The 13,399-nt window shown below is 42.9% G+C and overlaps 1 protein-coding gene across 8 annotated transcripts in view; it reads left to right on the forward strand.

The window, feature by feature from the left end:
- Window positions 1–5,882: 5,882 nt before the first annotated feature.
- The window catches only part of PIEZO2 (piezo type mechanosensitive ion channel component 2), a 286,361-nt gene continuing 278,844 nt past the window's right edge, over window positions 5,883–13,399 (forward strand). For all 8 annotated transcript variants that reach the window (XM_063165966.1, XM_063166019.1, XM_063166001.1 and 5 more), the window contains exon 1: window positions 5,883–5,950. In XM_063165966.1, coding sequence (XP_063022036.1) covers window positions 5,887–5,950 — 64 coding nt within the window. In that variant the 5' untranslated portion in view covers window positions 5,883–5,886. The remainder of the gene's footprint in view (window positions 5,951–13,399) is intronic.

A 13,399-nucleotide genomic window follows, 5' to 3' on the forward strand; every position in this document is an offset into this window, starting at 1 on the left:
AAGCATCGCTGACAGCCATTTCCAAAGGAGTCCAGATGAATGTTTCATGGTTTAATTCCAGCTAGCTCGGATCTGTTGCACAGCTTTGTGTTTACAGCAATCTGAGCAGGAGTGTCTTGGAACCACTTAATTTCATCACGCACTTTATGGTCATGTTGTAATTATCCATAGTCAAACCAATGATCTTGATACAGAGCATGACCAGGAATAATTGTATTTCATGGCATTGTTCCATCTTGTCTAAAAATTTCTTTAAAATATGCCTGAAATGTAAAAGTATTAAACAGATAATCTTAATGGTTAATTCTTTTTCAGCGACGAGTAGGAAATTTATTACTTGTGGTTTTTTTCAGACTGAAAAATACTCTTGACAAACTCTGCTCTTTTACTAGACAGTTTTAATTATGTGACATGCCTGTTTGTTATTTGACAGTCTGCTCATGTTTGGGCTCTGAACACGCAGGGGAAAATTCATGGTTCATTGTTTATTGAACAATCCTTTCAGACTTTGCACAATCTTTTGAAAAAGTCTTCCAGTGTATAATATGATTACATGCAGGCAGGTAACCTGTGTATGCTGAATTAGAATTATTTTTCTTTTTTTTTATTTGATCACTACTGAGGTGTGGTGCTTAAAAATCCCTGGCATAATATGTCTCAGCGATCACAAAAATCTGATCATCTAATCAGAAAAATATTAAAATTACTAATAATCCTGAACTGTTGAAGCTATCCTATGCTTCTTATTCTACCAAGAAAAGAAACTTGCAAGCAAACAAAGCAGTGTCTCACCTGCTGGTGATTACTTGATTTGGAAGGAGCAAACACAATTGATGTATAATTGCTAAAATTTACTCCTGATATGAGTTAATTCACAGGTATGTCATGTCACAGCTCTGTGTGAAGATCCCACAAGCTTCCACCTTGTCTAGCCTCTCCTGTTAATGGATATGGAAGAGCTTTCCCATGTTATTGATGCAGCCACAAAATAATGCAGGAGGAGCTTGGGGATGGTTTTGGTTTCCATCCATTCAGTGAGCGGCTCTGTTTTGTTAGTCCTCTGCACTGACCCCTAGACAATGCCATTTCCCTTAACAGTCATAATGAATGTTGCACCTAATGATTAACTTCTGATCTATGTGGAAGTGTTCAGTAGTCAAGATTTCCTTTATAATTGCATAGACAGTAAATGATGCTTTGAGACATTGTTTGGATTCTGCCAGGTTTGATGTCGTACAAAATGTGATGAAACTAGAACTGCTTGAGTACCTGACAGTTCTCTCTTGTTGAGTTTTACATTATTCTCAAGTAAAGATGGTAACATTTTGATACTTCCTAATTGATCAGATTGTAAAACCCATCAAAACAAGACCAGCAATCAACAAGAGTTTCTATAAATAGGTATTTACTGAGCAAGATGAAAGTTCTAGACAGACTCTGTGACATGAGTTGTGAAAACTAACACAGGATAGGAGGCAAAAAAAAATCAGACCTTTGGTGTTTGATTTTAGAGAGCTTTGGCACACCCTGTGCCCAGTTCTAATGCATCTGAAATGAGTGGTGAAATTGTGGATTAATGAATGGAAGATAAATCAACCATGGAGGAAATTTGGATGCTCCAAAGAAACTTTCCTGCTCTGCTGGAGCAGCTGAATATTTCTAAGGATGCCTACTCAGCATACATTTGAGTGGAATGAATTTCTTTATTGTAAAGTAAGACAAGCTCATAATTTAGGAAGATAAAATAGTTACTGACTTCTGCTGGTACTGGGGAGTTAAACTCACTCTGAACCAAAAATCAGCTTGAACTCTTTTTTTTTTTTTTTAATTTTTCTTGAACCAGAACTGAACTTAAATATTATTTTGAAGTTTAACTGAACTTCATGATATTGTTCTTCTGAAGAGAACAATATCATTTTCAGTCAGAGGTGAATGTGAACTAAGCTTAAAAACTGAATTGTTTGACTCCTGGTGAGCCACTGCAGGCTGTTCCCCCAGCTGCTGACAGGACTGAGCAGGAGGAGAATAGGTACGAGGAGCAGGATGTTTTCATGTATTCTTAGGGAGCATGGATCAAGAGACATAACACACTAGTTAATCATCACTGCAAATGTTAAAGCCATTTCCTTCCCCACAGGTCCCCAAAGCGGGACTCTCATATTGTAAGAATAACAAATATAAACCAGCACTGTACAGCAGTGACTGCCCTGAAAAGGCTTCAGTAACTTCTCCTGCCTCTCAGTGGAACTTAATGCCTTGCTGTCTTTTTATATAGAGGAGTTTTATTTCTTCAGCTAGTTTAGCACTCGTTTATGGAGCGAGCCAGCTGCATGGATTGTGATCATGTAATATATATATATATATATATATATGTATCCATAGCCAAGCCCTTGTTATATTATTCAGAGGCTCTGACTGTTAGAACAAAAGCATGAGTTCATCATTCAAACAGCCAAACAAACACAACAGCTCAGGCAATTGGAAGCTGTTTTTCTGAACAGCACTGTTTTGGACAGTCAGCTCAATGCAGTCAACTTCAACCACCAATTCTAAATTATTATATTCTACCTAGTGGAATTGGTGACACAATACATTCTGGACTTTTTCCCTCCCAGTAGCTCTCTTGGCTTCTGACTCAATTCACTGCCACTGATTTTGCCTACTGGATGGAGCGGGAACAACATTTTTCAAAAAACCCCCCGAGTTATCACTACAGAAAAGGTGACAAGATGAGGTAGATCAAATATTTTCATGGCTGAGGTTTGTTATTTTATAAAAGTAAGATCTTCTTCCCATTCTTTATTAAGGCTTCATCAATCTCTCCAGTGCTAAGTGTTTTTAACTAAGGTGGGTGTAACACATCTGGGGGACTGAGATCCTGGTAGCTGAAAGCAAGGGAAAGAAATGCTGATAGGTGATGAGATAGCTACATCCACTGCTAGCACATTTACTGGATGCTAAAGGAGTCACACAGACTGGCAGTTTCCTGTGGTTTGCAGAGGGAAAGAGGAAAACTCAGTGGCTCACAATGTGAATTCAGTAAGTTGTATGTCTTTAGGGAAGAAGCAAACCTCTTGCTTTATATTCAAATTGCTTTCGCATAACTTAAAAAAACTGGCATTAGCTAAATCAGGTCCTCGCCGATTTCTAATCATTGTTCTCTATTAGGTACACTTAATCAACAGATACTTACCCCATTAATTCAGTTTCTCTTTCTATATTTAAGTCAGTCCTGTGCTTTATTGCTTCCATGCAGGCTAAAGTGCCTCTCCAATTTTCAAGTTAATGCATTTTTTGTTTCTGTCAACAGCTGAGCTACAGAAGGTGTACACAATTCTTGGTAAGGCTTCATGTATTTCTTTATACTTTTTACCACTCCAGAGGTGTGTGGTTGGACAATGGATGTTTCATTGTTCTCTCAAAATTCTGTGTATGCAAACACGTTGCAGGAAAGAGATGTTGTTGCTTACACGAAAGACGTTTTAGCCAAAAGGTGGCACTGCGGCTGCATAGATTTTGCAGTAGATGAACAGTCTGGTAAAATGTAAGGAGCCACGCAATGCATTTATTTAAACTCCTCTTTTCATACAGTGTGAATGGAAAGTATTGAAAAATGCTAATTAATTCCCAAACACTAGCATAAAACCAATGCTTTCTGAAGTAATGAATTTGGTAACTCTGCTCTAAAGATAATAAATACTTTATCCTGGCTTTAGTTAATTTGAAAAACTCAAAATCAAAACAAAACCAACAAAACAAGACAAAAACCCCCAAACCCAATCAGTATCTGAAAATGTGTTGCCAAAGTGCACAGAATGTTTCTGCTGTGCATGTATCCTACACACCAACTATTATTAACTGCTGCTTTGTAGCCTCTAAGGCAAGGAGAGCTTCCTTGGAAACTAAAAACTTTTAAGATGGATCCTGTGGTCTTAAAACAATGTTGGGATTGACTTTACCACAGGCTGATCAGACAGTTTAGCAGACTAAGTACTTGCTGATCCTAGTGTTCTGCCACCTGCAGACACCATCACTAGGTGTATTCACAAAGATTGATGTGCACAGAAACCTGTGCCAGGAGATTGGGAATCACATATCCAGGCTCGTTTCATGGTCCAGATGTGTGGGTGAGCCATGCTGGGCCTGAATGCAGGGAGGGAGGGAGGGGGGGAGGGAGCAACCTCCACAGGCTGTGCCCTCACACCAAAGTGTCACATTCATCCTGCTAGGATGGGGCTTCCTTACAATCTCTGTTAAGATGGATAGAGGTTACATTTTACTCCACACACTGCCTGTGAGCTGACTGTACCTCCTCAGAGGAGGCTTAGGCTCTGGTGATAGGGTTCCTTTTATCAGACTCATTAGGCACATGGAATTACTCTCTGTAGCTGCTTTTCCTGAGCATTTTCATATGTGTAAGTCTAGAGTTCTTCACTTCTCAAATATACTTGTCTCAGATTCTGTTAACACATTACATAATATTTGAATATATGAATAATTGCCATTATTCATAAAACAAAAGTCAGATGTCTACATGGCTCAACAATAGTAATTTGAACCCCCCAAATGCATAGTTTTAATTTTTTTCTTTAAAAGACCTCTTGTATTTTCCTGTGAGTCATGTTCACATTTGCAATTATTTTTCTCTGCAAGACGGATATGAAAATACTTTCTTTTAGAAAGCACAGGAAAGCAAAATATGCTTAAGTAATTATGAGAGGGAAAAAAAATCCCAAAACAAACATTCAAACAAGACTTCAAGAGCAAAATCGAGGACTCTTTACATTTGAAGCGAGACTGGATGAGGTCCTTCACCAGGAGGAAGGGCTGAGAAGTTATGTCAAGGACCACAGGGTCACTGCTCCGGCATTCTCTGACCCCGGAGTGAAGTTACCTAAAGCACTGCCCCCAGGAAGAGGCTGTTCAATCTAAACTTTCCTCATTTAAGTGTGAGGCATTGCAATACATTACCAAAAGTGAAACACATTTTTACCTGTATTGATAACAACGTTAATAAGTTTATATTTTACAGCATCGCTATTCCAACCCCGCCTGAGAGGTTCATTCAGCACACGCACAGCTGGGCCTTGACGCGGTCCCTTTAAACCCACAGCATTTTCTAACCAGCACCGTATTTTAAAGGGTAAAAAGCTTTCCAGAAAAGTCAAATACATTCCAGCCACCGGAGATCTATTTTTTTTCCAGGCGACAATTCTCTTGTGGACCTAAATGTGCTGCTGAAAGGGGAGGGGGAAGGGGGGGAGAAGGAGGAGGGCCGGAAAGTGAACAGATTAGAGAAAACCGCTCCCCAGTCAAGAAAAAACCCTGTTAACAACAAAAATTTAAACGAAAAAAAAAGTGAAGAAAGAAAAAATTGTTAGCACCCCTCTCCGAAACCGGCACGGAAAGAAGCGTTAGGGAGAGCCGGCGAAGTTTAGAGCGCAGAGCGGGAGCCGGCGCGCTGGCAGGACGGTGCCGGGGGAGGGGCGCGCAGGCAGGGGCGGGGGCGGGGGCGGAGGAGGCGCGGAGCGGAGCGGGGCGGGGCGGGCGCACCGCGGGCAATTCCCTGGCGCGGCGCGGGGCGCTCCCGGTGCCGCCGCTGAGCCCGCGCCGTCGGGCGAGCGGGGGAGGGCGGTGGGGGGAGCCCCGAGGGGCGGGCGTGTTGTGTGCGTGCTCCGGGCCGGGGGTGCGGCGCGGCGCGGCGCTGCTTGCATGGGCTGCCGCCGGGATGCGGCGGGAGGCGTGAGGCGGCGCGGCTGAGGCGAGGAGGGACGGGCGATGCTCCGCCGCCGCGGCGGCTCCGCTCACGGGCGGCCCTAGGAGCGGCGGTGGCGCGCAGACAGGGACGGCTCTCCGGCCGGCCGGCCGCGACCCCCGCCCGCCGCGATGGCCAGCGAGGTGGTGTGCGGGCTCACCTTCCGGCTGCTCCTGCCCGTGTGCCTGACTGCCGGTACGTCCCTCCGTCCCTCCCTCCTTCCGTGGGTCCCCGGGCGGGTGCGCGTCCCGGGGCCGTGACAGCGCCGTCGCTGCCGGCCGGGGCCGGTGGCTTGGGGGATGCTCCGCTCTCCTTCCTCGTGGCATCTTCCCCGTTCCGCTGTTTCTCTAAGAAACTTTAAACTTCGTAACTCGCCCCTAATTTCTTATATGTTTGTTGTTGCTATTAATTTTTGTCGCCCTTGGTGTCCGCCCGGAGGTGCGGGGCTCCCACGTGTGGTGTGGTGCTCCCGGCCGGGGCACCGGCGTGCGGGGCTCCGCGGCTTCTCGCTCGGAGCAGCTGCCGCTGCTTTCCGAGTCCCGCCTCGTCCCGCATCCTCGGGCAAGCCGTGGGAGAGAGGAGGATTCAGGATTTGCCCTGCAGGCAGTGTTAGGGTTTCGGGGGTACTTCGTAAAGGGAAGAGTGAGCGTCTTTCAGAAGGAGCAGTTCCCAAATTTACAGAGGTTTTCAGGAGCTAGATTTTCCTTACTTTGAGAGAGAGAAATTTCAGTCTATTAAAGCGCGTTACTTAGCAGGCGGCCATCCAAGAAACTAATTATTTTTGGATGGAGAACTGCGGTGTCCAGCCATGGGTGAATATGTTAATATTAATCCGTGCCCTCCGCACAATTTGGAAAAACTCTACAGAAGTCCCGATGCCCGTTAGATCGCAGGATCGCGGGGTGGCCTCGAAAGCCGCGGTTGCGGAGGGCAGCTCGGCGGGGGCTGGTGCCCACCGGGGCGGTGGGGGCTGTGGGGCGGGAGATGGGGAAGGGGGCTAGGAATGGCACGGCGCGGAGAGAAAACCCGTCCATGGTCAGCCCCGCGCGGCGCATCCTCCGCGGGCGGCGGAGCGGTGCCGGCCGTACCTTGCGGGGCTCCCGGGCCGCCGCTGGCCCCTTCCCGGCCGCACGGAGCGGGCGCCGAACCGGGACTGCCGGGAGCGACTCCCACCCTCCGTGCGGCCTCGCCGTCCTTGCAGGACCGCGCTGCCCAGCGGCCCCCGAAACACGCGTCCTTCCCGCGGCTTTGCCCTTGACTAACCCCGGGGCGGCCCGGCCAGCGCGTCTCTATTTCCGCATCTCTCCCTCCACCCTGCCCGGGAGCTGCCCGACACTCTGTTCCACGTGCGCTCTCCTGCCTCCCACTTCTCCTCCGGGAAGGAGGACGCGGGTCCCATCCTCAGCTGGAGGCATGCGGGACTCAGGGCGCTCCCTGGTGCCTCGCCGTGTGCAGCCCCCCGGCCTGGCAGTGAAAATGCGCTTTTCCCCCGCCGCTTTGCCTGAGGCCGTGTGTGCGGTGGGTGCTGTTAGCTCGGTTGTATGAGGGATGAGAGGGAGGCGGCTTTCCAGACCAGCACCCGCTCTCTGCTCCTTCTAGAGCCCGTGGCCTCCCCGCAGGTGCAGCCCTAGGCTTGGGTGGCCGGCACTGGTGCTGGGAAGGGCACAGTTCCGCTGATCCGTGGCAGCAGATGAGGGGATTTAGGGCTGTCCCTGTGCACCCGGTGTCTGTGCCGTGGTGGCCGGTGTGCAGGAACGCTGTGTGTGGAGGAAATGGGTGGTAATGCATGGGGCAGGTGGTGGGGTGCCCTCAAAGCCAAGGGGTGGGGGTGTCAGGCAGGTCTTTCAAGGCCAGTGTTAGTCATAGAGCTAACTCCCTGTTTGGAATCAGCCAGACCCCGTGCTTTCTTTAAATTTATAAAGGATCTTTGAAGTATGAGGATGAATTAACTGGAAAGACCTGTGGGGCAAAGAAATGAATTAGGTGAATTTTTTTAGTATTATTCTCATTATATAATAGGTTGCTGTGCTATTAAAATAGCATTATTTTAATATTATTCTGTCAAATACTCAGACTCCTTCTGTATCAAAACAAGTTCAGATAAAGTGGATTTGCTGTCCATATTCCCGATATTTAGTAATGCAGAAGTACTTATTGGCGTAATACTTCCACAGATGAGAACTGATGTTGTCATGAATTGCTTATGCTCATCAGTCTTACTAATCGAAAGATAAAACCTGAAAGAGCCACTTCCCATTCTCAGTATGAAAAAGAATTCCCACTGTGGAACTTTTGGGTTTGGACCTAGCGATCTTGTTCAGTTGGATTTGAGAGAGGAATTAGTAAGTGGACAAAAAGCTTTTCTCTTACCTTAGTTTACTGTGTCTGTAGGTGTTATTTTTTCCCCCTTTACAAACTCTTAGCAGAGCCCTCACTAGGAGGAAAATCACAGTTCAGCTGTCTTCACTCTTGCACTTACCCTGTGTCTGCACCTGAGTTATCCCTGAGCCAGTGCTCTCTTCCTTTCCAAAGCATCAAGGAAGTGTTTCATGGGCTTCTGGAAAAGGCTTTTTAGGGTGATGGTTTTTTGTGTGACTTACGGTGATGTTACATCCGCAGCTGAAAAGCTGCTGCAAGGACTCACTGAGAGACTGATGCTCTTGTGTCTCCTGCCCCTGTCTGGGCAGTGAATGTGTCTGGCACTGCCAAAAGGGTGGAAATGCAGAGTGGTTCTTTTGGTTCAGAATCCATTGTGTGTGATTTTAAAATGCTCAGTTCCTACAGTTTCCTATCATGGTATAATTTGTTTTTTTGTTTCTAAGACTAGAAAGTAATGAGGTTGGAGAGCCCTGACCAAGTATGTGGAGGGCAGTGGCAGCTGTGGCAAACTCATTAAAATAACACATCTGCTAAGCTGAAATTGGATTCTTTAAATACTGTTAAAATGGTTAATGCTTTAAGTCTTAATACCTTAAATACCTTAAGTTTACATACTTTTAAAATAACTACTAATGCTAGTTTGCATTTATGAAAAAATATCAGTTTGCTCGGATGAAATACCTTCCAGGCACTGATCAGTACCAAATATCTGAGAAAAAACCACAATTGCTTGTAAGAATTTTTAAGATCAGTTCTGTAGCACTGAAGTCTAATCTTGTGCAGGTAAGCCTCCATTAAAAGCTCCAGAATGATGGCTCTTGAGTGTCTGATAAAGACAGGAAATTAACACACACAAAATAAAGGGCTTTGGAGATTGAAAAGCTTATTGTGTGCTTATGACTTCAAGGTTGATCCTGTCATGTTATTTTCATGATAAAAATCTTATGTTCAGTCCAATGTGATCCTAGAGTTTGGATAGTAACTTAGAGTAATGTGAAACTTATTGCAAATAGCGTGTTTGGTAATAAGACTGAGAGAGTCTTATTGGTACTTTATTGGATTTTTTTTTCAGTGTGATTACTACAATGTGATATTTTTTTCTCTACTGTAGTAGTGCAATGCTGAAAAAACAAGTAACAAAATAGAGGAGAGGGAGCTTTTGGCACTGGTGCTGGAAAGTGGGCTTTGTGTATTTTGTCTTTTAAAGCTTGAGCCTTGATGTGAATCTGTCTTCTTTTGTTACTCATATGTACTTGAAAAATGCAAGAAGTGATTTTTTTGTGTTGAAGTAAGGCATCAGAGCAATCTTTTGGTAATTGCTTTCTTTGGTTTATAGAACCACAAAGCTGGCTTACTTAATAACAGTTTTCAATTATACTGCTTCTAATTGTTTTTGTTCACACACAATTCATTAGTTTTCTCTTAAGCCAAATATGATTATTTTCAAATGGGGTGCTGGGGAAAAAATGCGTAGGACATTTTTGCAGAGGATGGCTTTCTCTGGGTTTTGACTGATCCTGTTGGATTGTGTGTTATCAGCAAATGGGCTTCAGTGAGATAGTTGCCTGGGCCAAGTGCTTCCCAGAAGTTACGCTTGCTTTCTGAACTCTTGAATTTTGACCCAGATGAACTCAGAGTTGTAGAAGCTTCTAGAAAGCTTAGAGTTTTCTGAGGGGTTGAGTGCAGGTATCAGTGTTTTGAAAGCAATGGCAGATAAAAATAAAATACTTCAGAATTTTTTTGGTGATGGAGTTCAGATATTATTTAGAATTTTTCACAACTGTCTTTAAGCCAAATACTTAAACTCTGGTAAATAGCAGGAATTCTTTTTCTTCATTTTATTTCTTTTATTTTTCCTTTCAGCAACCAGTACGCATGAAAATTATACTGAATGAATCAGAATTAGCATCTCTTCAAGATATGAACAATATGTTACAGAGAACATTTCTTAAATCATTACAGTATTTACAAAAGTACATATATTCACCTGCTGGAAGTGCCTCAGTGGGAGTGAGGTCTGTGTTCTGCCTTGGAAAGAAAAGGTAGATTCCGTGATGCTTGGGTGATATTTTATCCCCAAATTAACAAATATTGATGAAAATTTTGAGGGGGAAATACCTGAATTACTACATTACCAGGTATTAAAATGCTTCTTAAATTGCATGTTTGAAGTGCATTTCAGAGTCTGATACCTCCCTATGCGTTTTGCTGCTCTGAATTACTGCTACTCGCATTTGCTATAGACAGAATAAATTGGGCAGCTGTAATACTGAGGCAAGCCTGTGGAGGCAGTGAACCATGCTGTGCTTGGATTATTATTTATTTTGTGCTTTTCGTTGATTTCACTGAGGTGGCTCTTCAAGAAACGATCATAGAATACACTATTTTGTTGCAGTTTTCAGGTGACTGAATGTTTTTTATGTGCCTGTCTCTGCAGATGACGTCATGGTGATGACATAGCAAGTTGTGGTGCAAGATTGTTCAGACTAGAGGGCGGTTTGTGTAGAGGCATTGCATGTGACAGTGTAAACATACATATCAAAAAACTTTGATATATTTTTAAAATTGAAATAAACTTCCTGTAGATGGGGAAAGTCATGCTTATTATGTTTTAAAATTGGTCAACTACTGAAAAGAAGGCAAAGATCAGGCTGGTGGGTTTTTTTGTCATAATGGTGACATCGGGGAATATTTATTATGATGAACCAAGAGAATGCTAGGGACCAGCATGATAAAAATTCACATAGAATTCCCATTGCGTTCTAAAACTCTGCGTTGTCCCAGAACACTCATGAAAGTATTAGTCACAGCAACAGAAAGTCTAGGAACCATTAGTGGGTAGCATGCTGAAAAAAGTTAACTTGGATGTCAGTTTGCACAAGAGATTCTAAACCAGCTAAAATGGAAGCTTTCCTTTGTCATGAAAATGATTTAATTTATTTTACCTGGCTGCTTTGATTTACAGGAAGTTTTGCCTTGTTCAATGGGAGCAGGTGAAAGATGTCAAGCGGGAGCAAAATATCCACAGCCTTGCAAGAACAACATTTTCCAGGCTTGTAGGCACAGGGTTAGATGTTCTTGTGCGCAAAATGACATTGCAATATCTGTGGCTTCCACTTAGGGTCAATTAAAATCTAGAGAAAAGAGTTTTTGGGAGAGTGGGGAAGCAGGAGTCTGCTGCAAGTGCAGTGCTCCCTCTCTCTTGTGTAACAGCCATCTTGGGTTGACTGCCTTTGCTTCTTCCCTAGAACTCAGGCTGAAATACCACTTAAAGATGAATCCCACCATAAAATAGGAATAAAACTTGTCTCCATAGGTTCTTACCTTCTCTACTTATTTATCCTAACCATTCTGTTAAGTGATTTGAATCCACTTAATTACTAAGATGAGCGAAAACCAGAACCTGTAAGTGTGCAAGGGATAGGGCTTACCTGGTGGGTAGCTTGTTCCAGAGATTGTGTTGAACATGGAAATGGAAATCAGTGGGCAACAGCTGCCTGGTGAGAGATGAAGAAAGTGGACAGTTTGCCTGGTGACTGTCAGAACTGGAAAGCATCTGAATCCTTTATTTGTTGTGCTGGAGTTCATGGAAATCATGTCATGCATGAAATTCCCAGTCTTCTAAATAGCAGGTACAACACTGAGCTGTATTTTGGTTTTTGGTTCTGTTTTCTTTTTTTTTTTTCTTCTTCTTTTTAATCAGAGCAGTCAATTCAAAACATGAAATGACAGACCTGTGTATATTTGGTGATAAGTCATTTTTGGTGGATGTTTCTGATGGAGATCAGGGAAGAGAATGATACTATTATTGCACCAGTATGTGTGTAGCTATGGTACTTTTTCATTTCAGGTATTCGCTAAAGTCCAAAATTTCAGGGAACAGCAACTGATATACAGTAGGCAGGAGGACAGAGTTCAACCATTTTAACCACTTAAGCACAAAAATAATTTCATGTTACATCTTTAACAATATTTTTGTTGAAGTAGCAGAGTTGTAAATGCTGGCTCAAGCCGAACAACTTCAGAGTGGCTGGTGTTGCTAAAAGAACTCTTGGAAGGAAGTATCATGCAAAGGATTGTATCTGAAAGGGACACCAAATTATGTCCTCCTTCAGAACAGTAATATCTTTTCTCCAAGAGTGTGAAGCTGAGTGTTTCCATTCCACATTTTCTTCTCTACAGTCTTTTCACTTTGAAATGATAAGAATTGTGAAACTGTGGTGTCTTTTTTTGAGGATAATGTTTGGTTTGATGAACAACAGTAACTACTTTCATGTGTTAGACTGTAGCACGCTGAAAAACAGACTGTTTACTTTCCATTGTGAAGAATGAAATTAGCAAGTTCTAATTAGTGAAAAAGTCTGTGTAGTCAGCAGATTGTTTTAGCCTTTCCAATATCTTCAAGTAGTTTGAAAGATACTCTAAGTATGATTTGCTAGTAAGAGGCTGTATAATTTTTTTTCCCGGTACTGCAGTGGATTGATCAATATTTGTAACTAAATCAGTCCAGATTTGTTTTTTAGGGTACAAGTTTTCTGTAGCATTACTTTAGTGGTGATCACAGATCTTCATTCTGTCATTTTGACAAGTCTCTGAAGCAGGTCAGAAGCTGGTAGTGTGCGGATAAGAAGTTTTCAGAATGAGTGAGGGAACCTTCTCATTCTTTTAGAGAGAAACTGGTATACTGGGAGTTATTTTGTCAGGTAAATAAGCTGTTTTGATGTGTTTGTTAGAAGTATATCCTTTGATGCATTATGTTCAGGATGTGGTTGTATTAATGCATTTCTCTTTTCCTGAGGGTCTTACCTGTCTATTTCCTAGATTGAGTAGGTAGTTGTAAAACCTGAATGTCACATTAAGGTTGCTATTATGTATTTTAATTTCTTTTATATCATTAATTCTGAGCTGCAGTGTTAACTTTGATAATATCCTGTGGCAATGAATTCCATGGGTGAATTCCACCATGAATAAAAAGAAGTACTTTAAAATTAATTTTGAGTTTGTTGCCTTAGTAAATAATCTTTTGGATGGGAGAAAGTATGTATAATCACTTAAATCAACAACAGTGTAGTGTTCTATTTACTCTAACACTTTAGAATAACATTTGCAAGGATAAAATCAACCATTAAGATTAACTGTAGAAATTAACAACTCTGAGTTTCCTATCAATTGTCCAGTTCTGAAGAGAAAGGGATGAGGATTATGTAATTCTTTCTTCTCCATAAAAAAGGAGTTTCAGGACAGGATACCTTTACAGCTTGTATA

The sequence above is a fragment of the Melospiza melodia genome, chromosome 1 (assembly GCF_035770615.1).
Source record: "Melospiza melodia melodia isolate bMelMel2 chromosome 1, bMelMel2.pri, whole genome shotgun sequence".
Classification (NCBI taxonomy): Eukaryota; Metazoa; Chordata; class Aves; order Passeriformes; family Passerellidae; genus Melospiza; species Melospiza melodia.